This window comes from Rana temporaria, chromosome 4 (assembly GCF_905171775.1).
Source record: "Rana temporaria chromosome 4, aRanTem1.1, whole genome shotgun sequence".
Classification (NCBI taxonomy): Eukaryota; Metazoa; Chordata; class Amphibia; order Anura; family Ranidae; genus Rana; species Rana temporaria.
Genome location: NC_053492.1, coordinates 117,422,612 through 117,449,940, shown reverse-complemented (window position 1 = coordinate 117,449,940; position 27,329 = coordinate 117,422,612). Strand labels below are relative to the sequence as shown.

The window sequence follows — 27,329 nt, the reverse complement described above, 5'->3', positions numbered from 1 at the left end:
GTATGCATGGTGCATGTATGTGTGTGCAGTGTGTATGCATGTTGCATGTATATGCATATTGCATATATGTTTATGCAGTGCGTATGTATTTTGTATATGTATGCAGTGTGCATGTATGTATATGTATGCTTGTGTATGTATGTACACACACACACATGAGGGTGGGTGTGAAAACAATCACATGCAGTGTTGTGCGCTGGGCTGTATACACTTCTGATTGATGATTAGAACTGCTGTGTCAGCTGACTAGGAATGCTCCAATAAAATGCAGCTTTTCTGTCACATGATTAGAAAGGTCTAACGAACAAGGAATTGCATAGAGACCAGATTGTTTTGTACGGAGCGCTGCACGCTGGCTGTAGGGGGAGGCGTCTAATTGTGGATTCTTTTATCATTAGCGCCACATTGTGGAAGGATTATCGCCTTCCGGGTAATACGAACACCAGCGCTGTCTGCTGACTTACAGCAAATGCCATCTTGTTTTCCGTACAGCGAGGACGCCGCCATCTTGTACGGAAGAACATTGGGATTGGTCATGGTGATATGCTGCGCGGCACCCGATTGCACCAACCGGCAAGGGAAGGGGAAAGGGAAGAGGGGGGCCGTGTCCTTCCACAGGTGCGCTGTCACAGAGATATGAATCTGTAAGATCAGTGTTATGGCAGTTTTAGTACTCTAGCAGTGCATGCTGGGAACTTTGCAAACACGAAGTGCTGTCCAGCTTGCTATAGAAGTTGGTGTGCTGAACATTAGAGTTCCCCTTTAATTCAGTTGTATGGTCACAGGGTGCTTTCTATTGGTAGAACGTGGCTCGTTCCTTCTTATACATCTTGTGCGTTCTACTCATGTCTCTTTTCTTTTGTTAGCAGGTTTGGATACGTTTTATATTTATTATGTTAAACAACTTGTCTAACAGGGCAGTTTTTTTTGCATACAAGTTAAACCCACCCCCCCCATAATTATTATTTTATTTTTTTATTCTCTTTCTCCAAACAGTATATTTATTTCTTGATAGCAGAGACCCTGGAGAATAAAATTGTGGTAGTTGCAGTTTTTTTTATGTTGCACAGTAATTAATCAAATGCATATTGCCAGGGGAAAAATACACCCAAGTGAATTTAATTCTAATAAACACAATATTGTACCTACCTTTTTTTTTTTTTTTTTTGGTAAGATATAAAAGATGGGGTTGCATCAAGTAAATAGATAACGAACATGTTAAGTCCTAACATTTGAGCACACCTACAGATTTGCAAATACTCACAAATTATGGTATCCAAAATTCACAGTGCATCTAATCATCTAAGACCCACCTCTTCTGAAGGATTAGGACGTCGCTGGATGCAAAGTGCCTTGAGGCGATTTAGTTGGCATTTGTAGGGCAATATAAGTTATTCACTCACTCATCCAGATCATCAAAATATGCATTCCACCAAGTGTGTGGGTGTTTTTTAATCTCTTCCCGAGCACTAACAGTTTCTATTTTTTATAAAGCACTGGCTTCAGCTTTCCCAGTACCACTTCCCTGAACTTCCTGTTGGGTTTTCAGTACATTGATTACCAGCACAGTCTCTTACATCTGTTGTGTTTGGAGGAGGTGGGAGCAAGGCAGTGGCTTCTGGTTCTAGGCCTGTGTGCTTCAATTTCTCAAATCCCTTGTAGCCTCATTCTTTTTCTAAGACTGGCCATACACCTATAGATTATCTGCAGATTTTCTATGGTCAGATGGAAAAAGTGGAACAGATTCCTCCATCTACGCTGATCTGTGTGGATGGAAGAATCTCCCACTGGCCCAGGCTTCCAGATCTTGCTAGTCAGCCCCACTGGCTCTCACAATACCTGAACATTCTGATTGGGTGCAGGCATTGTTTAGGTTGAGAGCCAGCGGGGCCAATAAGCAAGATACTGAAGCTTGGCCCAGTGGGAGATTTCTTCATCCACAGTTTGGTGTATATGGAGAAATCTGTTGCACTTTTTCCGTCTAACCATAGAAAATCTGCAGATAATCTATAGGTGTATGGCCAGCTTTAGTTGACAGAGTGGCTGATTGAAATTTGGCTTGTTCACTAGGAACCGGCCAACGTTTGCTCAGTGTATGGGCAGCTTAACATCAGAACCTGGGCCTGGATCTAAAATATGACATTCAATGTTTAGTAAGTAAAGCAATCACAGCAGTAAAAGTGCACCGTTTTCAAGGCCAATTTTTTTTCTGGTTCATTAGGAAGTGGCTGAAAATGTTCTCATTGTATGGCCAGCTTAACACTAGAAGTGGAGCCACTGCCTAATGTAACCATATGATTCAGGAGGAAAGAAGAACTTTACAATGATTTAAAGTGCATTTACACTTTGGGAGCCAAATTGGGATACTTACTTATTTGATAAATGTCCCCATTCACATATAACTTAAATGTAAACTTACCTTTTTTAGATGCTCTGTTCTACACCCTCCAGCAAGAAAAAGTCTACTAGTTCTCCTCGGGGAATGCAGTGTTGGAAGGGGGTGGCGGGGGATGCAGAGGTGAGCGGTGCTGGGAGGGTGGCGGGGGATGCAGAGGTGAGCGGTGCTGGGAGGGTGGCGGGGGATTAGGGCTGGACTGGAACAAAAATTTGGCCCTGGACTTCAGCCAGACTGGCCCACTTTGACAGGTCTCTCCCATGGCGGCCGGACAACTCCCGCACCCGGCCACCCAAGCCCCCCTCTCCCCCTTCACTAGCCGTTCTACTTTATTAGAGTAGAATTACTGGTACTCTTATAGGCAGTACCAGTGGGGAAGCTAGACATTATTTCACCGGGGCAAAGAATCAGTTTGGTGCCCCTCCTTATGGGACAAGGTTAGGCAGAAGTGAGAAACTCCCAGGCCATAGCTATTGAGTCAGCTGTCTTTCCCCTCCCCCATGCTCCTCTGTCGTCCCCCCCCCCCCCCCTGCTCCTCTGGTCCTCCCCCTGCTTCTTTGTCCCCCCAGGTGAGCGCTGCTGGGAGGGAGAGGAGGTGAGCGCTGCGGGAAGGGAGAGACAGAGGAGTGGAGGTGGGCGGCGGTCCGCTGTCACTGAAGCCAGCCTACTGAGCCATCGGCCCACCGGGAAACACCCTGTAGTCCCAATGGCCAGTCCATCCCTGCGGGGGATGCAGAAGTGAGCGGTGCTGGGAGGGTGGCGGGGGGATGCAGAGATGAACGGTGCTGGGAGGGTGGCGGGGGATGCAGAGGTGAGCGGTGCTGGGAGGGTGGCATGGGATGCAGAGGTGAGCGGTGCTGGGAGGGTGGCAGGGGATGCAGAGGTGAGCAGTGCTGGACAATGGTGGTAATGATTGCTGAGCAGTATTGGAAGAAGGTGGCAGGGGATGCAAGGGTGAGCAGTGCTGGGAGGGTGGCAGGGGATGTAGAGGTGAGCAGTGCTGGACAATGGTAATGATTGCTGAGCAGTATTGGAAGAAGGTGGCAGGGGATGCAGAGGTGAGCAGTGCTGGGAGGGTGGCAGGGGATGCAAGGGTGAGCAGTGCTGGGAGGGTGGCAGGGGATGCAGAGGTGAGCAGTGCTGGGAGGGTGGCAGGGGATGCCGAGGTGAGCGGTGCTGGACAATGGTGGTAATGATTGCTGAGCAGTATTGGAAGAAGGTGGCAGGGGATGCAGAGGTGAGCAGTGCTGGGAGGGTGGCAGTTCCACTTTAGGCTTGCACTCCGCTTTAATGCCTGAGTCTCTGTAGATTATCTACAGAAATACATTGTCCTGTTTACCATTATCATTGAAAGTAAAAAAATAATAATTTGAGTCAGAATACTAAGAGGGGAAATCTTCCATTAGAGACACTAGTTCTAGTGACACACTGGGATTTCTTCTCCTTTCCTGTTTTGGGGACACAGATGACAAAAAAACAAAAAAAAACCTGAAGGAGTTAGTTTATAGCCCTCCCTTATTCTATTTAAAAAAAAAAAAGGGGGGGGGGGGCACTCGAGGATGCCTTTTTAGTAACATATTAACAACTTATGTTCATGACCGTATGGAAACTGGACCACCCATAAAGATTTAAATGGCAGAGCACTTCCTACAATCGGATGAACTGAAAAAGGTTCTTGGCTGAATGGGGAATTATTCATAAGAATAATCAACACACCCAATGATTTTTGTCTCCCTGCCAGTATGCACTTTCGGTCCTTTGCCCTGTGGCATTTTGAGCAAGCAATGGCTCCCTCCCTATCTGAAATTTAAAGTCAGATCACCACATTAATTTTTGTTATAAAATGTCTTATTTTGCCCCAATCTGCTCACTAATCCAAACACTACTTAGAACGGGTGTTTTGCATGATGCCTTTCTTTTGATCAGTTGCTTGGAATCCATGCTAGTGCCTCCCCTACCTAGATTATCTGCCATTGTTATTGACTGTCGGAAAGTGTTCTCCCTTCCTGATAAATAGTTTATGTATACACGCATTTCATGTGATATTATTCACCTTTTATTATGCTTTATTTCAGGTTTCCACTTAAGGATGCAGATCGTCTTTATCTCTGGACAGTTGCCATACAGCGAAGTGACTGGACTCCAGGGCCCTACTCTTTCTTGTGTAGTGAACACTTCACACTGGATAGCTTTGTTCCACGTATGCCTGACCAGCACCCGCTTCTTAGACCAGATGCTGTCCCCTCCATTTTTGAAACTGGAAGGGGAAACCAAAGAAAAGGAGCCATAGACAAGCACGTTCTTGGCATTGGAGGAAGAAAGTATGTTCAGAAGAGAAGAGCTCCATCTTCTATAGAGGAGAACACGCCACCCATGTACTCCAATGAGGAGGTTATGAAAGAAAATGAGCTTCACTTTGACATTAATGGCCAAGATGACATGAACCCCAGTTTTCTTCCTAAAGCATCACCCGTTACCACAGTTTGTAGGTTTATCTACTCCCTGCATTCGTATAGCCGGTCTTCTACAACCTCCTTATTACAAAATGTAGTAAACATGAAGGTTCCACCTCATCCAGGTGTAGAGGAAACAGAAATGACTTGTGAATTTTTGTCTTCTACACCAAATGGTCAGTGCCTTTCCTCTGCCGTACATGACGGTGAATATTTCTTGTCTCAGGTAGACCATTCTCTGGGGTTGTCCTGCCATGTAGAAGTTAGTGATAACGCAGAGTTGAACTCCATAACAAAAGACCCTCCTGAATTGGAGGATACTGAGATTAGCACTATGCTCTTGGAGTCTTATGAAGTTTGTGTAGAGGAGCCCTGTGATTATACAGGTGAACCAGAGGAGTTTCTGCTTCAAGAAGATGATTACCTGGATCCCAGCCCTGTTAGCTTGTTGCATTCATACTGCTCTACCTCTGACCCTCTGCCTAAGAAGAGACACCAATGCCTGACAGCAACGTGTGATATGGAGTGGAGTGCTGAGCAATCTAGCAGAGATCCATTCAATTTAAATAAGCAAGGTATGAACATATATTTATCTTATTTATGTAGGCTTACATTTTATCCACAGCATTTTACAGGGAAAACTGAATCATTCACCCCAGACAAGGTTACAATAAAATGTCCTCACCACAGCCATTTACACATAACCATGGCAAAACCTAATCAACCTACCAGTATAATGCTGGGTTGTGGGAGCAAAGCCACACAAAAGAAGGAAAACCTGCAAATTGCATGCAAGGAGTTGGATAATAACGAAATCCCACGCTTAAGTGCAAAAAAAAATTACCGCAGCTGACACAATACAGACATTAGTATACAGACATTAAAAACACAAAGTGCAGCACAAAAAAAAAAAAAAAAAATGCAGGTCAATAATCAATTTTTGTGTCATCGTATAGGCAAAATATAAGTGACCTTAAATAGTGGCAGCAATTGAAAAAATTTAAATTGTTGTAAAGGAAATTGTTGTGGATGCCATACTTGCCTGCTTTGTGCAGTGGTTTTGCACAGAGCAGCCTCGATCCTCTTCTTGAGTACCTCCGCTGGTGCTCTGGGCCCCTCTACCCTTATCGTGTGCTCCCATAGCAAGCCGTTTGCTGTTGGGGCACTCGTGTGTGTGTGTGTGTGTGTGTGTGTGTGTGTGTATTTATGTGCGCTTTCTTCAGAGCCAACTCTCTGCATCCAAAAGACACAGAGCATGGCTTGGCCCCACTCAGGCCTCACTGGCTGTGATTGACAGCAGCGGGAGCCAATGACTCCTACTGCTGCATCGCCTCCAATTAGGAGGGAGAGACCTGGGAGAGCCTTGGGTCTCGTGCACATTGCTGGATCGAGATTGGGCTTGGGTAGGTCTAAGGGGAGAGCTAGCTGCACACTGAGGCCCCTTTCAGACTGGGGCGGGAGCTGCGGTGGCGGTATAACGCCGCTAAAAATAGCGGCGCTATACCGCCGGAGTTGCCGCGGGTATCAGCCGCTAGCGGTGCGGTATTAACCCCCGCTAGCGGCCGATAAAGAGTTAATACCGCCCGCAATGCGCCTCTAGGTGTGTGATCACACACCTTCACTCACCTGAGCTTGGTATCTCCTACACTCAATCACTTAGTCACCTACCTGTCACTTTTTTTATTTGTTTGTTTTTTGGACTGCACTCCATTATTGTTTATAAGATTCCACTTTTTCTTCAAGTCCTGCCAATTTTACTTTTGCTTACTTCCATCATTCACCCAAGGAGGTCTCTTGTCTGAACTGTTCACATATTATTGACATTTGAAGACTTTTATGTGTGTTTTCTGTTACACAGTTTGGGCTAGACTACACCCACTTTATTTCCAATTGTAGGTCACTTCCATTGTGTTAGTACACCTCACCACCCCACTGGTCCACGGATTTTTGTCCACTCACCCCTCCCTCTCTTCCTCCCCCATTCCAGGTTTTTACAGCGCAGACACTTACACAATTTTCACAGTATTATTCCTTGTCTTGAGAGGACAACATTCACCCCACTGCCCTTTTTTCTGGCCCACTCCCCCTCACCTATATCCCATACAGCGCAGGAGTTTCACCTAGTACATTTAGTATGCATAGAATGCTTGAAGTTGGGAAAACTTTCAGCCTTTACAACCACGGAATGGAGGACATAATACAACCTCATCCATACAGCAGACCCACCTCCATAGCCCATCACTTATTATACATGTTGTGATGAGCTGTGTACATAGTGGTGTGAAATTTGCCCCATGCAAATTGTTTACTTTTTCATATTTGAACAGGCAAACATTAGATCTTCATTCAGTGCCTATAGCCAATGGTAATATACTGTATATTTGAGCAAATGACATATAAAATTGACATAGCATGTTCATTCAGCCATCTGGTGTTCTGTTTGCTACTAATGTGTGGTGTCATGCTAAGATTAAAATAACACCCATAGAAAGAAGGTTGTGGATGCCTGAGGCCCCATACACACGATAGAATCCATCCGCAGATAAATCCCAGCAGATGGGTTTCTGCGGATAGATCCTATGGTGTGTACACGCCAGCGGATCTGTTTCCGCGGAGAAATCTCCTCTGGGATGGATTCCAGCAGATCGGATATTTGCTGACATGCACAACAAATCCATCTGCTGGAATCCATTCCAACGGATGGATCCGCTCGTCTGTACAGACTTACCGGATCCATCCGTCCAAAGGGATTCCCCGCACGCGTCGTAATGATTTGACGCATGCGTGGAATTCCTTATATGACAGCGTCGTGCCCGTCGCCGCGTCATAATAGCGGCGACGGCGCGACACGTCATCGCCAGAGGATTTCAGCGCGGATTTCAATGCGATGGTGTGTACACGCCATCGCATAGAAATCTTCTGAAATCCTCGAGAGGATTTATCCGCGGATACGGTCCGCTGGACCGTATCTGCGGATAAATCCTCTCGTGTGTATGGGGCCTTAGTCTGCCAAAGGATTTAAAAAGATCACCAAATGGTTTGAAATTCACTGTTCTGCTGAAAGGAGAAAAGTCTCCAAGCAATGTAGACTTCAAACTACTGCAATTGGTCCAGGGCTGGCTGGTAAGGATGAGCTCTGGCGTGTTCGCATAGTACACGTGCAGAGCCCGCCAGGAAGTGTGCACGGTGCTGCGCTAATCACAGCCAGACATTTCACGATCTCTGCAGCTGAGCATCGGGACAATGTCTCCCTGATTGTGATTAGCGCAGCGCCGTGCACACTTCCTGGCGGGCTCTGTACTATGCGAACATGCCAGAGCTCATCCTTACTGGCTGGTTAAGAAAATTCAGGGCAAGAGCTGACTATTTGATGCTAAAAGAAGTCTCCAAAACATTTAATTGTGGAATTTGCATGTACCTTCAAGGGCCATTTCTTAAATCAGTGCACCTATGTGAAAGATCATAAGTTGGGCCCCGTTGTCGGTGTGTGTGTGTGTGTGTATATGTATATAATATAATTAAAAAATAAAAAATGTGGTGAGTTTAGCAAAGGCTGGGCATGGTTTCATTGGGTATGGCCTACAGGGGTGGTGATAAAAAGGCAACTTGCATAATGTGGTGAACAGCGACTGTAAAGTGCATTGTGGCTGGTAGAACCGAAAGAAATGTCACTTTGCAACATTTCATTAAAATAAAAAATATAAGCAATTGTAGTAGTGTCGTGACCCAGAATTCTCAACTGGACGGGTTGCGGGGCTCCAGGGAGCTTACAATTTACAGAGGTAACTGGCGTTTCAGTTCCCTCATTATTTAATAAAATCCATTTTGGGACCTGGAGCCCGGGGATTTCGTAGAGAATCCGGGTGGGATGAAATCCCCAGTCCTGGGTCCAGATTTACCAGCACACTGATCAGGCTTGGAAGGGAGAACCCAGAGAGTGCAGGTGTGCACTGAAGTAGCTAGAGAAGCTGGAGAGTGCAGGTTGCACTTTGAAACCCAGAGACCTAAATCTGAGGTTGCTGACAGGCGTCAGGAGGGCTTCATGCGGGAGCCTGAGCAGTGGTGCTGCTGCTGAAGAGAGGCAGGTGGCTTGGTATTTTCTTTTGCATGTGTGAGCCAGGAGGCTGTAGTTATTATTTTGTTTGGACTTTTATTTTTGCCTTTTTAATAAAAATGGGCTACCATGCCCTTAAATATAGTTCCGGACTGGCGTGAATCACTTAAAAACGCATATACCATGAGAGCTAACCACCTTCAACATTACACAATGTAGCCTTCTCATCACACACCAGTGGCAGCATTCTAATGCAGCTGCTAGTATAAATTGGCCTTTAGTCTAACTGCACTATCCATGGAAAGAAACAAAGGGTAGTACCACTAGTGCCTCAAGGCCAAATGACCTACCAAACCACCCTATATACTCACCAATGGAGAGAACGCACCGCCCAGACCAGTACCACTATCCGGTGTGTGACGCTTGCCCGGTCCAAGACCCACAGCAGAACCAATAATCGCCGTTGCCATCTTGAAAGAGGGCAGGACGGTGGCATACTGAGCTCCAGGCATTGTAGCCAACAGGTCGAACAGTACGAACCAGCGGCCGTGACTGCTCCCTAGACAGCGGTTATTTGACACAGGTAGTTCATGCAAAGAAACGCACAAACATTTTTCAATTGAAAATTGCATGGAGGGATGGTCCATGTTAGACTGGAGGACAACTCTGCAGAATACCTACAAGGTGCCATTTCTGGTAAAAGAGCAAATGCCAGATTCCGAGGCCAAGGGTGTACTTCTATTTTCCACAGCACACAATTGCATTTATTGAGATTTCTATTGCATAAATAATTTGAAAGGGTAAATGTTCTATGTGTTTTCATTCAAGTATATTATCCTTATCTGTTGACCTTTTGCGATCCCATATTTGCCTCTTCACATATGTTGAAAAAGTAAACCGTTTTAATGGGGTGTACTAACTTTTTTTTTTTTTTTTTTTTTTTTTTTTTTTTTTTTTTTTTTTTCTGTGTGGTGGGGGGGCTGGAATTATTCATCCATGTCAGTATTTCTTAAAAGATTTTCTCCATGCGTTTTTTGGTTTAAGTTGTATAATGTTATGAGTCTCATTCTTTCTCAAGGTATTTGCAAGTCCTGAATGCTGCAGAGACTAATGCCAAAAGATTACATGGCACCAATTCCTGTAGTTTTCTGTGAGTTCAGGGCATCTGAAGGGGACAGTTCTTTGACTGTGCTCACTCCTCCCTGAGCAGAGCGATGCTGACTGTTAGTCAGCATGACTTCTGCTCTACTTCTCCGCGCTCATTGGAGTGGTTCTCTAAAACTGCCATGAATCAAGGCAGCTGGCGGATCTCGAAGTCGCGATGCATACTAGCGCATTATGCCTTTTTTTACCTTGCAGGTCCAAAACCACTTTAAAGCCTGAGGTTCACCCAAAAAACAAGTATCTAACATTACATTCAGTATACCTCAAACATGTACAGTATGCCTTTTATTTTTTGGGGGGTGTACATACAGTATTTTCCTCCCGGCTTCCGGGTACTCGCTCCCGCGGGAGTGGGCGTTCCTGTGCAGTGCCGCAATGTCACATGGGACTTCGCCCATATGATTGACGTGCCTGAGAAAAACTCCCCCCCAGCGTATAAGGCGTGTCACGACTTTCCGAAAGTAGCCGAACCGCGAGTCGGCTCTATACGGCGCCTGCGCAGTCAGCTCTACACGGCTCCTAGTCGGTGCGCAGGCACCGTCTAGAGCCGACTCGCGTTTCGGCTACTTTCGAAAAGTCATGACATGCCTTATCCGCTGGGGGGGAGTTTTTCTCAGGCACGTCAATCATATGGGCGATTCCCCTGGAAGCCGGGAGGATAATACCGTATGTACACCCCCCCCCCCCAAAAAAAAACGGCATACTGTACATGTTTGAGGTATAGTGAATGTAATGTTTTATATACTTGTTTTTTGGGTGAACCTCCGCTTTAAGGGCTTCTTTGGATGATTAGAACCAGGCAGCAGATGCCTGCAGTAACAATCGGCATCTTCCTGTGGCTGGGATCGCAGGTATATGTGAACTTCTGCAGCCAGGAAGCCTGTACAAAGCAATGAGCGGTGTAAAGAGCTGGCCACATGTATAGGCACCTCCAGTGGTAACCTGCAGTTAGGAAGAGGTGTCCAACCCTTGTAGCAATCTGTCTGCATCCAGGATTGAACATCTGTCCCTAACTGCTGGATGTGCAAATAATAAATGTGAACAGTGGCAAACCGTCAGCCAGGCTGCTGCTGTTAAACATCTGTGATCCCATTTGCAGGAATCCACTGTCCTAATTGCACACGTGAGAGCTACAAGTCTTCTGTTTTTTTTTTATATGCTTCTGCACTGCACTAATGTATTCAGTTTCCGTGTATAGATTTTAAGTGACAGTCCATCTAGTGTACACCAGCGTGTAAAACTATGCCCTCTCCAGAATGTCTATACAGGCATATTTGGCGTATGGAGGGCGTTCTAATTCTAGTGAGCTGGCTGATTTCTCAGCTAACCAGAATTTAATGGCGTGTAGCGTTCTCTGTGACCACAACATTACAGTAATCATTGACGGCTCTTAGGAAGTGTAACCTGAAGCTACATGACCCAGAGTGCACTGCTTCTGTGTGATGTCACATCCTAGAAGAACAAGGAAGAGAAATGGCATTGGAGCCTAGCACAGGTGAATAACTGCAATGATTAGTCATTGGGATACATTGTAATACAGAGGAGGATATCTCTCTGCAGAATATGCCTGACTAATTGTATGCAGACTGTTTTTTTATCAGCAAATTCAAGCCACTGTTAAGTTTTAGTGTAGCTGTGAAAAGATTTCTATAACCTCTGTACTGGCAAATATTTCATATGAGCATTCAAGATGCAAAGCAAAGATTTGTTAGTAGTGTGCGTTTTAACAAACTAGCCATGCTGGGTCTTGTAGTTCCAGGGCCAAAGCTTTTCTATACTTTTGACACTCTTTAGTTTAGTATCTCCTGTATGATGGTCCATTAACTTCTTCATGGTGTATTCACTCACATTGTATAAGATCGTCCATTAAAATGAATGAGCTACCAAAGCACTCTAACATGGGCGCGACCCTTTTTGAAATGCAATGCACTACTGTGTGCTGCGCACACACACACACACACACACTCTATCTCATAAAAGTGAGTACACCCCTCACATTTTTGTAAATATTTTATTATATCCTTTCATGTGACAACACTGAAGAAATTACACTTTGCTACAATGTAAAGTAGTGAGTGTACAGCTTTCTATGACAATACAGAGACAGTGGGGGTCATTTACTAATACTGGAGAGTGCAAAATCTGGTGCAACTCTGCAAAAATAAATACCCTTCCACGTTTTATTGTCAAAGCGTTTGTTAGAAAAAGGAAAAAATATATAGATCCTGTTCCCTTTAAAGCATGTTATACAGCACATAAATATTGTGTGACAAAAAATAAGCAACGTCCACCGTTTTATTCTCTATGGCAGGGATATGCAATTAGCAGACCTCCAGCTGTTGTAGAACTACAAGTCCCATGAGGCATAGCAAGACTCTGACAGCCACAAGCATGACACCTAGAGGCAGAGGCATGATGGGACTTGTAGTTTTGCAACAGCTGGAGGTCCGCTAATTGCATATTACTGCTCTATGGCCTCTGCTTAAATGTAAATGCTGAGGTCATGTAGGAGAATGTCAGAATTGGGCTGGAAGTGGTTAATTCTCCCTCTCAACGACGTCTCCAGGTCCTATACCTGCAGAAATATCTCCAGTATATCACATGCTCAATTTGGAGCATTTTATTAATCGCAGACCTAATAAAAAAAATTAAAATAAATAAATAAAAAAAAGCAGTGATATTGCAGAGCTCAAAGATAGCTCCTTCATCAGGCTATTTGTGTGATTTATCTCTTTTGAAGAATTTGGTCAGCGGCACAATTCGGTCATTACATCTCTCCGTGGAACTTTGGCTCCTTTACTATTTTAAATGCACCAACATTTTTTGTTTTTTTACTTGCCTGCTTCCCTTAAACAAATTCAGAATATATGCCTCCAGTAAAAAAAAAAAGATTTCTGGCTCCTTTCCATCACGACTGGTAACATTATACTTTGTGTGACTTACAGATGCACCACCTTTGAACCCTGTTGTGGCCCCTTTGGCATGGATGCTGGGGACCTGGGTGTCAGATCCCTTTGGGGAGGGCGAGTTTCCCTCGATACCAACATTTCGCTATATGGAGAAAGCTGTCATATCACACGTTGGCCAGCCTATGCTGAATTTCACGTGAGTAGCCTCTATACGAAAGATTGATTTGCTGTTTGCTAATGGTGAAAAAATATTATCCCTGATTTTATACAGTCATTATTATTCTTATGATATGCGAATTTCAGCTGGCTCCTGATGAACCGACTGAAATTCTTTGCTTCGCTTCAAAATGTATACCCCATGTAGCTTCAGTGGTGCTTCAAAGCCTCTATAGAACTCTATGGCAAAGCAAGGTGTAAACAGGACTGTAAGCTAACCATTTTATTTAGTGACAGGAGCTTTGACTGAGAGCTTTAACAAAGCATGCTCTCTTTTTCACTTGCATGTTGTGGCTGGTGAAAGCTGCTGCTCCACCATGACCTATGTGTATGTATGTATGTATGTATGTATGTATATATTAGGGCCGAAACAACTAATCGATTATGAAAATTGTAATCGATTAATTTCATAATCGATTAATCGGCCAGTAACATAATGGGGTTAAAAAAACAAAAATTAGCCCTTTATAGTACAAAAAAGCAAATCGCTACTGTAAATATTACTTTCACTGTCCCACAGTAAAAAAAATGAATCCCTTACAGTAGCGATTATTTGCTCTTTTTGTACTTATTTTTGTTTTTTTAACCCCATTATGTTACTAAACATCTCAGGCCTGGGTCACACCTCAGTTTTTTGCAGAAACACACTACAATTCATTTACATGGTTTCCTATGGGACACGTTCACAGCCATCATTTTTTTTTTAGCTGCTGCGTATTTGGAAAGGGCAAGGACTTTTTAACGCAAAACGGTGCCATTTTGTGTTTTTTTGGTTCAATATACTTCAATGGAGAAGCTGCAGAAAAGCATGTAATATGTTTTTGCGGCAATTTGTGTTTTGTAGTCTGCCCAATATCAAATTGGCCCAAAAAAAAAAAAAAATTCAATTTTTTTTATTTTAAGGCTAGTATCCGATTAATCGAAACAATAATCGGCCAACTAATCGATTACGAAAATAATCGTTAGTTGCAGCCCTAGTGTGTATATATATATATATATATATATATATATAACAACTGCCAGAAGTGGTGTTTCAACCTTCATTCCAGATTATACATTTGCCTCATATTGGGGTTTTATGCATCGACAGCAGACTGCATTTACACAGTGTATGTTTCTTTAATATAACCAATAATATCATTACAACGCCATTCTTCAAGATTGAATACATGTCCAATTCTTCCAAATCAATCACTGTATGGATATAGATTACATGATAGAGGTAAAGTGGTAAATATGACTTGAATCCAGAATGGCAGATGCAAGTTAGAAAGAAGGAATCATAGTTGTATTTATTACATGAAGAGAAGGCATGTGATGAGAAATGATATAATGGTAATGTTGTTATGCAGGTTTTGTGCCTCCAACCCTGAAACTGGGAAGCCACTGCACAGAGAATGTGGATTCATCCGTGTGAAGCCGGGAACCAACCAGGTGGCATTTGTATGTGCCCAGAACATAGGTACTGCTACAATGTAGTGCTTGCAAATGTATATTACTATTCTTGATTTTAATCAGGTAGTTATTATTTAAAGCCTAACTCCCAGAAGCTTGTTAACTTGTCATTTCTTTTGTCTAGGGGACTTGATGGTAGTAAACTCAACATTCTGCCTATCATCCTTTAAAATCATTTATAAACCATATACATGGTGTTGTGTTTGAACAGGCTTTGCTGTTCTGTAGAAAAGGAGCCAGGTGCAATTTCATGATGTCACCGGCGCATGCGCACATTTTTGAGGCGATTCACGGCATACTCTGTGTGCCGTCTGCCTATTCCAGATGCCGTGCCTTCATTATGCACTCTCTGCGGCATTGCAATCCCACGAGAGTACGGCACAGTACACCTCTTCCTGAAACACCCCAATGCACATGCGCCAGATTCTGGCCCTTACTACAAGAAAGAGGGAGTTTCATACAGGATCGATGCCGGAAAATAACAGTAAACATGGCGTGGGCTTTGGAAGAGGCGCATAGGAAAATACAACTGCTGTAAAAAAAAAAAGTAAGCAAAAACAGAGGGAGATAATCGATAAGGCAGAATGGTGTAAAACGCATTTATGTCCTGGCTGTGTTGAATTTCAGGACTTGAATGGTTGAGTTTACTATCACTTTTTAAAGCAGTTTCACATATCTAATCTTCGCTTCCCCGGCAGCGTGCACTCCCTAGTTCTCCAGCGGTGGAGTGTTCCTTGGCGTCCTCACATCCTTTGCAGGGCTATGGTCCCTGCACTGGTTTTTATAATGTCGAAGAACCTTGGACTGCTGGAGCATATGGGATAAGAGCCTACAGGGATTGTTCTAGTAGTGTGGATGATTTGATAAGAAGGCTGCTTTCACAATGAGGTGCTATTGCGCTAAAAAAAGCGCCCTGAAAGAGCTGCTCCTTTATATCCAGTGTGAAAGCCTGAGGGCTTTCACACTGGAGAATTGAGCTATCAGGACGGTAAAAAAAAGCTCTGCCAGCCGCATCTTTGAGTCGCTGTAGGAGCGGTGAATATACCACTCCTACAGCGCCCCTGCCCATTGAAATCAATCTGGTAGCGCCTCCAAAGCGGCATTTTTGCGGGCGCGTTTAACCCTTTTTTGGCAGCTAGCAGGGGTTAAAACAGCAACGCTAGCCACCACAAATCGTGGCAAAAACGACAGAAAAGCGCAGTTAAAAATAGCGGCACTTTAGGGCCGACGCACCCAGCGCTTCAGTGTGAAAGTAGCCGAAGTGTTTTATAAAGTTCCCTAGACAGAAATGTGCATTCAATGCTGCAAGGTAGAATTTTTAAGCTTCATGGTGTTCAGCTTTTTTTATAAATTCGTTTTTTGTTTTTTACTTTTAATGCATAGTTAAACCTTTTGGCAGTTTCACTAGAGTTTTCTGTTGTATTCTCTATAGTATAAATTTAAGATAAAATGCAGCAGGAAGGGTGGGACTTCCTATTATTGGCCAAAGCCCAGGAACTCAAGGACAAAGAACTCGCATTTAAATACCCTGAGACATAAACTAAACTGTCAGGAGGGCTAACTCCAGCAGCTACCAAAAGTTGAAATATCTGTTTTGGGTGAACTGGCCCTTATGTGTGTGTGTTTTTTTTGTTTTTTTTGTATTTAGATGTAGAGCTTCATGCATTATTCGCCAACGTGTGTGTTTTTTTTTCCCCACTTTTAATTTAAATAAGAAATTCCTTTTAACATTAAGCATTCCATTGCAGGAGTTCATCAGAATCGCACAGACACAGAAAAATATAACACATTGGCCCCCTGGCTGTTGAGTTGCCCACCTTGCTCCGCTCTCTGCCTATTGGAGCACTGTCTGTCTACTAGACCATGTCCCATTCTGTTCTCATCAGATGACAGACTGGTCAATGCAATCACTCCCAACAATACTTTCCCTTCATGTGGCACCCCGGTCAAAGTGCTTGTCGGTCAGACCTGGACACAAACTCCCTGGATGCCTGTCCATATGCATGCTGCTTCCTGCTGCATGATTCTCCTGGAAAGTTGGCAGCCTAGCCAGGTTCTATTTTTGTAGCTCAACACCCACCTGACAATCAGTCTTAGGCTCCATTCACACCTCCGCAACAAGATACGCCGCGTACGCGGCGTATTTTGCCGCGAGTGTGTGACTTTTTTTTTTTTTTACAAAGCCTTGCCATTGCTTTGTATGGCCGAACGCCAATGCCGCCTGAAAAAAAGGGTCCGGGACTTTTTTTCAGGCGTACGGCGTCTATGAGATGTGAACCATCTCCATAGACAGCAATGGGAATTCTCCCCTCTAGCGGCACAAGCGTCCGGCGTCGGGCGTTTTGTCGCCTAGATGTGAATGGGCTCTTACACCTGCTTTAGCCCAGTTTCACATTGATACGTTTTGACATGTCAAGTCGCATGCCAAATCGGCGGCTATTGCCGGCAATAGCACCATCCAAATCTGTGCAATGCCGACTTAGTTTCTGTTTTACTTTTGGCGATTTCAATAGACATCTGTGCAGGAACCCGCACAGATGTCTCTTATATCGCCCCCAAAGTTGGACTGACATGCGTGTATGAAATCGAGCACGTTCAGCTGAACTCGCACAATTTTCATTCCCACAGCCATGTGAACCTAGGCTCACTGCTGAACCATTCGTTAACCGCCTCTTCAGACCGTGGCAGATCTTCAATCACTCACAATATATACATGTACAGTACATTTAGGCCCAAACCTAAATTAGAATTGACAGCCAAGATGAAAAGAACATGGTAATCTAGCTTAAAAGTTAAATCCTTCCACTATTTAAAGTCCGTTGTATTCTACTGCCATATCCTTTGCCACCTATATACTTCATGTACTGCCAGTATTCACTGTGGTAGCTGTATATTGCTTTTAGTGCATATGGCGTTTCACTGCAAAAACCCAATCTTAAACAACGAATGCCGCGTACACACGACCGTTTTTCAGGTTCTAAAAAATTAGTTTTTTTTTAATGTCATTAAAAACGATCGTGTGTGGGCTTCAGAGCATTTTTCGGGTTCTAATAAATGGGCAAAAATTTCAAACATGCTCTCTTTTTTCACAATGTTTTTAAGGTTGTAAAAAAAATGGTCGTGTGTGGGCTTTAACGACGTGAAAAATCCGCGCATGTTCAGAAGCAAGTTATGAGACGGGAGCGCTCGTTCTGGTAAAACTACCGTTTGTAATGGAGTAAGCACATTCTTCACGCTGTAACAGACAGACCGAAAAGCGCAAATCGTCTTTTACTAACACAAAATCAGCTAAAGCAGCCCAAAGGGTGGCGCCATCCGAATGGAACTTCCCGTTTATAGTGCCGTCGTACGTCACCGCGCTTTGCTAGAGCATTTTTTTTTTCACGATCGTGAAGGCCGTTTTAATCATCGGGTTGAAAAAAACATATTTTTTTTTTCTAGACCGTTAAACTTCTTCTTTTTTTTTTTTTTAACCCGAAAAATGGTTGTGTGTACGCGGCATAACTCTTGGCCTAAGCTGTACTTTTAAAGGATAAGTGCATCTATTGGGAAAAAATATTAAATGCACATATGTTTGCAGGAAAAAAATGTGCATTTATACTTTTTTTTTTTATTTTTTTTTTTTTTTTTCCCTTAAGATCCTGGGGTGCAATGCCAGATTTCCCCCCAGACAAGGCCTGCAGTTTTAGTTCATGTATTTCCATGAAAACTGAATGATGTGGCCATGTGTTTCAAATTGTGACCGCGGGTGCAGGTAGAGGATCCCCCATCCACTGTCACAGGGAGGGGAGGCTGCAGCTGCTGGAATATGTTATGTTTCAAATGGTGAATTTTATCCCTAACCTCAGATGATTAACACTTTCAGGAAGATAATGTATTTTCAGTCCATCTAAAAGCAGGCTTTGCTTCTAGAAATTATTCCGCGTGTGTGTGTGCTTTCTGCAAAATGCAAATGCTCCAGTGGATATAGAGCCAACACAGATTTTGTCACCTTTCTTATTGTGTTTCGGCTTTAGGTGTTGTGGAGGTGGAAGAAGGGGAAGTACAGGGGGAACAGCTTACTCTGACCTCACACTCGCTCAGCAGAATGAGCTTTGCCAAGGAGCCGCAAGTGCAGCAGGTAAGAACAGCATATTCTACAAGTGTAGGAAAAATGCACTTCTGGCAGGGTTTATACATTTTCTTTGCATTTTATAAGAAACATAGAAACTGACCTAGTACAAGATTATAAACGATAACAGGTACAGATTCATAAGGAGTTTCTCTCCGAAAATATTAAACAATGATGTCAAAATAACCGGGTAACGTTAAATTGTAAGATGGTCAAATAGCAGAGCCGTGCTTGAGATTGCGATACACTTCATGTCCAAATAGGAGGGGGCACTTCAGCTAGGAACCATAGAAACTGAAGACTATGTAATCGTCCATGGAACCAATAAAAGGTACGACTCTTGCTTGTGGGCAAAATGCCAATTCGGAGGCAGAGAGGATAAGGAGAGAGATGAAAAAATAAAGGAGGGAGAGAGAACAAAAAGGGGGAGGTGGTCATGCCTGTCCTGGAGGCTTACAGAGATATTAACACGCGTTTTATAGATTACAATTCCAGGAAGCGTGTAGGTCAATGGTTCTCGACTCATGACCTCAGGACCCCACCAACAGGCCAGATTTTAAGTATTTCATTGGGGGGATGCAGTCTAGAATACTGCAATCACTGAGCCGCAAATGATATATCACCTGTGATGTATTTCAGTTATCTTGCAAACCTGGCCTGTTGGTGGGTCCTGAGGACAAGAGTTGAGAACCACTGGTGTAGGCAGTTGTGTTGATGGGAAGAATTCTAACCTGGGCTGGCAGGTACATAGAAATGTATTGTGACTATCGGTTGGGATCGCTGTCAATTTCTCATTTACTAGGGTTAGGGTACCATGTACCCGACTTTTCACTTTGTCGAAGTTGAGAACTGGTGTCTGTTTCGTGGATGAGAATACAGTAGAGTCACAAAAGTGCACGTTTTATAAATTTTCTTTAAAGAATAGTTTGATCAACAATCTGTATATTTTGTCTAAGGCCCCGTAAACACGGACGGACAGTCCGCTGAAAACGGTCCGCCGGACCGTTTTCAGCAGACATGTCCGCCCAGAGATTTCTGTCTGATGGTTGTACACACCATCAGACAGAAATCCGCGCGTAAACAATACGCGGGGCGTGGCCGCACCGGCGACGTGGGCGGCCTTGAAGTTCAAAGCTTCCACGCATGCGTCGAATCAGTACGACGCATGCGAGGGATGGCGGTCGGTTGGACGTGTCCGGTGAGTCTGTACAGACGACCGAACACGTCCGACGGTCAGGTTTCCAGCGGACAGATTTCTTAGCGTGCTAAGAAATTTTTGTCCGCTGGAAAAAGTCAGATCCGCCGGACAATCTCCGGTCGGGCCTACACACGACCGGATCTGTCCGCTGGAACTGTCCGTCGGACAAATATCAGCGGACAGATCCGGTCGTGTGTACGGGGCCTTAATCTCCCTCTCCCTTTAAAGTTTTCATTTTTGTTGTAGTCTTTTTATTTTTTTTAATCCAGAGGATCTCCTAAATTAATGTTTGTCTCGGGGACCCTTACTAAAACCAATTCATTGGGTGTAAATGGCAGGGATGCCTCTTGCATTGGTGGTCAGTAGGAAGAAATCAACCCTTGCAGACAGCAAAAAAAGATAATCTGTGTCATGATGCTCGCTTTGCCAAGTGGAATTGGTCCTGCAACTATGCAGGCATCATCAATTGGCCATAGGGAATATGTAATGGACAATAATATTTATGAGTGACTAGTGAAAATATTATTTGGTGAAAACAATATTATAACAGTGAGACCAATACAAAGACAGTCCTTAATGAGCAAGTCTGCACTCCAGGGAGGTCCAGATCCAGTGCAGTCCTGCCGTGCATTAATGTGCTCCAGACGGAGATTGATCCTAATCTCCAGTGTAAAAATAAAAATGCAATCAAAAAATGAAGATACGGAAAGTACACGGAAAACAGTCCTGAAGGAAGTATATATGAGACCCTTAGATCCGTAATATAGGTGAAAATAGGATAGTTGAGCCAACACCAAAGTTATATGTAAACACCTTTGGTGAACCCAGCTGCTCACCTCGAGTTGACCACAGTATGTCCAGGTTAAAATGGTCTAGATGGTTATAATCCACAAATAACACATGTAAGTCTCCATCCGATGTTTAACATGAAAAAACACAAAGTAAAAAGACAAAAAGAGGCTGATGGTGAAATACCGTCACAAAAAAGATATTGGCAAATGGGATCTTGGCGAATGGGAATGCACTCACATGTGAGTGAGAGATCTCAGACTCATATCCACGAGTACCGCACTCGTCGGTCCCTCTATCTTTCCTCTGCTTCTTTCCACTAATTCTCAGGGTTCAGATGCTGGCTGTTTTGATCTCCCCAGGGTTTCTCAGTGTGTGACACTGTCTCAGCTGCTGTGGGCTTGTAGTAACTCCTATCCCTCTCTCATTAGCTCAGATGGAGCGCTCAGATGGCGTTTGCAATGTGAAAAGGGGTGAAAGAAACATACCCATAGTATAGCCCAGTCAGCAATATAAACCGATTTTATTAAAAGTAACAATAAAAACTCACATATCAGTGCGGAAACTCAGCAACAATCCTTACGAGCGGCGAACTCGTATGTCCGTTCGTCAGATGTTTGTGGTGTGTCCTGCCTACCAATCCCGACGCGTATCGTCACGATCACGTGACTTCATCAGGGGATGATGTAGGGGACACATAGACAGACATTTATAGTCTGTGTTAATGAGCACCCGGCGGCCATTTTGTCGGAGCTCATAGAGAATGACTACACTGCCTGTGTTCTAATCGCGCCGTGCTGTGTAGTGCAAGCCGCGACCGTGGACAAATCAGAGAGCGGGGGTACAGATCGCACAGAAGGCGTCTCATGCGATCGGACCAACAATGGAATGTCACGATGGACAAACCGATATAAGGAAATGTAAAAGAACATAAAAGCACAGAGGAGGGTCTGAGGCTAAAAAAGCGACATATCCTGATACTGTGTGGGGCCGTGGTAAAAGCAGTCAGACATATTAAAAAATATATGTATATGGCCCAAATCTATATTGTGTTAATATACAAAAAGGATTATATAAGGGGATATTGGAGCTAATTAAAAGGGAAAAGGTGGTGAGTAAAGCAAAGGGAGGGGCGGAGGGGAATAAGAATGTGGAGAATATCTCCCTAAGTGAAACATCTATAAAAATACATATGTGCCAAATAGCCAGTTTAGAGAGAGGTGACTATAATAATGTCAAGTGTAAATATACTCAGACATGAGGGTATGTCAGGGGGTGTCAGACATATCGATTCTAGCTTGATGTGATGTGAGGTATGTATTCATGTAGCGCAATGCTGCATGGATACAAGTGATAAAGTGACAGTAACTGCATATGCAGTCAGTGACTAGGCTCACAGCGGGGGGCCTAGCTAGGGGGACCTAGTGGCGTGATAGGGAAGTGAAAAGAGATGGGGCGTGTGAGATTCATGTGCCAGTGGGTAAGTGGCCATACATATGAATAATGAAGCAACATTTACTGGTTGTATGGTGATGGTACTTATATGATTATTAAAATTAAAATAAAAATTAAATTAAAGATTAAAAATTAAAAATTGGTTAGGAAGACATGGAAGCTATAAGGGGGACATCCTCAGATATCGGAAGAGACGAGGCCGTACCGAAAAAAATGGGGCATGATGTACCACAACATATGACGTACAGCCAAATGTCATCTATAACATATATAGTAAGAGAGACCATCTGCAAAATAAAACTAAAAGTCACTGAGAAAACAATTGAGGTCAAATTCTATATTTAAACCTTTGGGTGCAAAAGTGTCCATGGAAAATATGTACTTCGACTCTATTTGGCTTAGTGTTCTGACTTTGTGGCCGCCACGCCAAGGTCGGGAGTAGGGCACTATCCCCCAAAACCTTAAGTGTGTAGGATCTTTCTGATGTACTTCGGCGAAATGGCGGGATACACTGTGTTTTGGGAAACCGCTTTCGATATTTTTAACGTGCTCTTTAATGCGGATTCTCAAGAGCCTTTTGGTGCGCCCAATGTATTGGAGGCCGCAGCTGCACTCCAAACAGTAGACTGCTTTCGAGAAGTTGACTTCTTTGTAACTCAGTTACTTCTTACTTACAAAGAAGTCAACTTCTCGAAACCCGTAGGCCTGCTAGCAGGAAAGACCAGGTTCCCATTATTTTAGAGTTTAATGTACAGCATAAAAAAATAGAGAAGATCATTCTACGCCACTGGCATATTCTAAAATCAGATTCGGGTCTAAAGGAGATTTTGCCCAATAAACCAAGGTTTATATATACACGTGCGCCTACTTTGCGCGACCAACTGGTCAAAAATGTGATTGACCCCCCGAAAAAAGCATTCTCCTTTTTCACGGGAAAGGGGTTTTATCCCTGTAAGAGATGCTATTCATGCACTCATACCCGTATACCCAACCTGAAAGTCACCAAGTTTCAGTCCAATAGTAATGGGAGTCAATATGAGGTCAAAGAATTCATTGGGTGCCACACTGAAGGTGCAGTCTACTGTTTGGAGTGCAGCTGCGGCCTCCAATACATTGGGCGCACCAAAAGGCTCTTGAGAATCCGCATTAAAGAGCACGTTAAAAATATCGAAAGCGGTTTCCCAAAACACAGTGTATCCCGCCATTTCGCCGAAGTACATCAGAAAGATCCTACACACTTAAGGTTTTGGGGGATAGTGCCCTACTCCCGACCTTGGCGTGGCGGCCACAAAGTCAGAACACTAAGCCAAATAGAGTCGAAGTACATATTTTCCATGGACACTTTTGCACCCAAAGGTTTAAATATAGAATTTGACCTCAATTGTTTTCTCAGTGACTTTTAGTTTTATTTTGCAGATGGTCTCTCTTACTATATATGTTATAGATGACATTTGGCTGTACGTCATATGTTGTGGTACATCATGCCCCATTTTTTTCGGTACGGCCTCGTCTCTTCCGATATCTGAGGATGTCCCCCTTATAGCTTCCATGTCTTCCTAACCAATTTTTAATTTTTAATCTTTAATTTAATTTTTATTTTAATTTTAATAATCATATAAGTACCATCACCATACAACCAGTAAATGTTGCTTCATTATTCATATGTATGGCCACTTACCCACTGGCACATGAATCTCACACGCCCCATCTCTTTTCACTTCCCTATCACGCCACTAGGTCCCCCTAGCTAGGCCCCCCGCTGTGAGCCTAGTCACTGACTGCATATGCAGTTACTGTCACTTTATCACTTGTATCCATGCAGCATTGCGCTACATGAATACATACCTCACATCACATCAAGCTAGAATCGATATGTCTGACACCCCCTGACATACCCTCATGTCTGAGTATATTTACACTTGACATTATTATAGTCACCTCTCTCTAAACTGGCTATTTGGCACATATGTATTTTTATAGATGTTTCACTTAGGGAGATATTCTCCACATTCTTATTCCCCTCCGCCCCTCCCTTTGCTTTACTCACCACCTTTTCCCTTTTAATTAGCTCCAATATCCCCTTATATAATCCTTTTTGTATATTAACACAATATAGATTTGGGCCATATACATATATTTTTTAATATGTCTGACTGCTTTTACCACGGCCCCACACAGTATCAGGATATGTCGCTTTTTTAGCCTCAGACCCTCCTCTGTGCTTTTATGTTCTTTTACATTTCCTTATATCGGTTTGTCCATCGTGACATTCCATTGTTGGTCCGATCGCATGAGACGCCTTCTGTGCGATCTGTACCCCCGCTCTCTGATTTGTCCACGGTCGCGGCTTGCACTACACAGCACGGCGCGATTAGAACACAGGCAGTGTAGTCATTCTCTATGAGCTCCGACAAAATGGCCGCCGGGTGCTCATTAACACAGACTATAAATGTCTGTCTATGTGTCCCCTACATCATCCCCTGATGAAGTCACGTGATCGTGACGATACGCGTCGGGATTGGTAGGCAGGACACACCACAAACATCTGACGAACGGACATACGAGTTCGCCGCTCGTAAGGATTGTTGCTGAGTTTCCGCACTGATATGTGAGTTTTTATTGTTACTTTTAATAAAATCGGTTTATATTGCTGACTGGGCTATACTATGGGTATGTTTCTTTCACCCCTTTTCACATTGCAAACGCCATCTGAGCGCTCCATCTGAGCTAATGAGAGAGGGATAGGAGTTACTACAAGCCCACAGCAGCTGAGACAGTGTCACACACTGAGAAACCCTGGGGAGATCAAAACAGCCAGCATCTGAACCCTGAGAATTAGTGGAAAGAAGCAGAGGAAAGATAGAGGGACCGACGAGTGCGGTACTCGTGGATATGAGTCTGAGATCTCTCACTCACATGTGAGTGCATTCCCATTCGCCAAGATCCCATTTGCCAATATCTTTTTTGTGACGGTATTTCACCATCAGCCTCTTTTTGTCTTTTTACTTTGTGTTTTTTCATGTTAAACATCGGATGGAGACTTACATGTGTTATTTGTGGATTATAACCATCTAGACCATTTTAACCTGGACATACTGTGGTCAACTCGAGGTGAGCAGCTGGGTTCACCAAAGGTGTTTACATATAACTTTGGTGTTGGCTCAACTATCCTATTTTCACCTATATTACGGATCTAAGGGTCTCATATATACTTCCTTCAGGACTGTTTTCCGTGTACTTTCCGTATCTTCATTTTTTGATTGCATTTTTATTTTTACACTGGAGATTAGGATCAATCTCCGTCTGGAGCACATTAATGCACGGCAGGACTGCACTGGATCTGGACCTCCCTGGAGTGCAGACTTGCTCATTAAGGACTGTCTTTGTATTGGTCTCACTGTTATAATATTGTTTTCACCAAATAATATTTTCACTAGTCACTCATAAATATTATTGTCCATTACATATTCCCTGTTCCACACCCTACAGCGCAAGTATTGCAATTTAATCTTTCTGTTTCACTTCAGTCTATCGAGGTAGACTTTTATATTTGCAGCAGTATTTTTAGTTTGTCCCTCCCCTTTCACTTTTCAGACAGCGCAGGAGTTTACTCTATCTATATCAATTGGCCATAGCTCATGGAACCCCTAGCAATCTCCGGAGGAACCCCTAGGGCAGGGATAAGCAATTAGCGGACCTCCAGCTGTTGCCAAACTACAAGTCCCATCATGCCTCTGCCTCTGGGTGTCATGCTTGATGCTGTCAGAGTCTCGCTATGCCTCATGGGACTTGTAGTTTGGCAACATCTGGAGGTCCGCTAATTGCTTATCCCTGCCCTAGGGCTTTACAGAACCCTGGTTGAAAATGGCTGATAGATAATGCAGAGATAACAAATGTACACGCCTATTGCGCAACAATATAAGTATATTTCACTTGGCATTTATGTTGCATTTACCATGTGTCAATACACTCTCTTCAGGTGAATGTCTGCTCTCTCAAAGTGGGGGGGGGGGGGGGGGGGAAATCATTTTTTTTGTTTAATGGATCGCTTGACTGCATTTCATATTGCTAAGACATAATCATTGATGGTCATGCAGGATCACAAAAAGTAGCCATTTTTATACTTGTTTGTAGTTGTTAATGTTTGCTATTACTATTCCACTAGCAATATTTTCCTTTTCCCAGATTTCCCGCACCTTCCGTCTGACTGCTGAAGGAAAACTAGAACAGACCGTCTCCATGGCAACCAGCACACAGGTCATGGCTCCTCACTTGCGGGTTACATACACGAAAGTGACCTCATAATTGCTTGTGTCCAAGATTTGGAAAAGCCTTAGAGTTCACAGGACCTGATAATGGTCAAAGCTGCTGAATGTTCTAGACTGTCCTAATAAATGGTTTATTTTTCCAGAAACCTGAACTAAAAAAATATTATTAGTCCTCTTATTATATTGTGAATTCTTCCTGCATAGTAAGTTTGTGTGTTGGGCACATCTGAAGGGTTACAGGGCCAGCCTGGTCTTTGAGATCTCAGGAATTCCGACCTTGAAAGGTCAAACTAGCCTTTTATAGATATTCATGTGAAAGTAATTGGCTTTAAGTAGAATATATAAATATATATATAAAAAAATGTAATCCAGTTGTGTAGTCACAAAAAAAGTAAACCTATCTAAACCCAAGATAATGTCATATTGCAGCTTAACAGTACTTCAATTTGTGGGGAAATTTGTCTCCTCCTTTTTCTCAGGCTTTTTTCCTTATATTTCGTACCTGGTGATACTGTCAGTAACGACTTCCTGTTCTAAGGTGAGAGACTAACTCGCTGCACTGTATCTATAGAGAAGCAACATCGTTGCCCTAGGACAGAGATACAAAACACCCCTTACCCCCCTCCTCTTCTCCAACACAGGGAAAGTGCTTTATAATGCCCATAGATGGCTGGGAATAATGTTGCTTATATGTAGGGATGTCCCAATACCGATACTAGTATCGGGACCGATACCAAGCATTTCCCCGAGTACTTGTACTCGAGGAAATGCTCCCGATGCTTCACCCGATACTTGAGCAGGCAGGCAGCGGAGTTGCAAATCTTCTCTCCCCCATGGTCAGTGTTGTCTCCCCCCCCCCCCC

At 43.6% G+C, this 27,329-nt stretch overlaps 1 protein-coding gene across 3 annotated transcripts; it reads left to right on the top strand.

Moving 5' to 3' along the window:
• The first annotated feature begins 287 nt into the window (after positions 1 to 287).
• THAP4 (THAP domain containing 4) lies at positions 288 to 26,630 on the top strand. Of its 3 annotated transcripts, none has more exons than XM_040348885.1 (6): positions 288 to 618; positions 4,471 to 5,423; positions 13,012 to 13,171; positions 14,544 to 14,653; positions 18,663 to 18,766; positions 26,385 to 26,630. In XM_040348885.1, exons 1-6 carry the CDS (start codon positions 470 to 472, stop codon positions 26,502 to 26,504), a joined length of 1,596 nt encoding a protein of 531 aa, XP_040204819.1. In that variant the 5' UTR covers positions 288 to 469; the 3' UTR covers positions 26,505 to 26,630. The 3 variants fall into 3 exon arrangements, with proteins under 3 accessions (XP_040204819.1, XP_040204820.1, XP_040204821.1); XM_040348886.1 differs by having other exon boundaries at positions 288 to 644; XM_040348887.1 differs by lacking the exons at positions 288 to 618; positions 4,471 to 5,423 and adding an exon at positions 11,456 to 11,561.
• The last annotated feature ends 699 nt before the right edge of the window (positions 26,631 to 27,329 follow it).

Excerpts from the sequence above, each read along its gene's own strand:
- THAP4 (XM_040348885.1), top strand. The coding sequence starts at position 470 with ATGCCATCTTGTTTTCCGTACAGCGAGGACGCCGCCATCTTGTACGGA. Across the intron at positions 619-4,470 it reads GGGGCCGTGTCCTTCCACAG|GTTTCCACTTAAGGATGCAG; the intron begins GTGCGCTGTCAC and ends GCTTTATTTCAG. Across the intron at positions 18,767-26,384 it reads AGGAGCCGCAAGTGCAGCAG|ATTTCCCGCACCTTCCGTCT; the intron begins GTAAGAACAGCA and ends TCCTTTTCCCAG.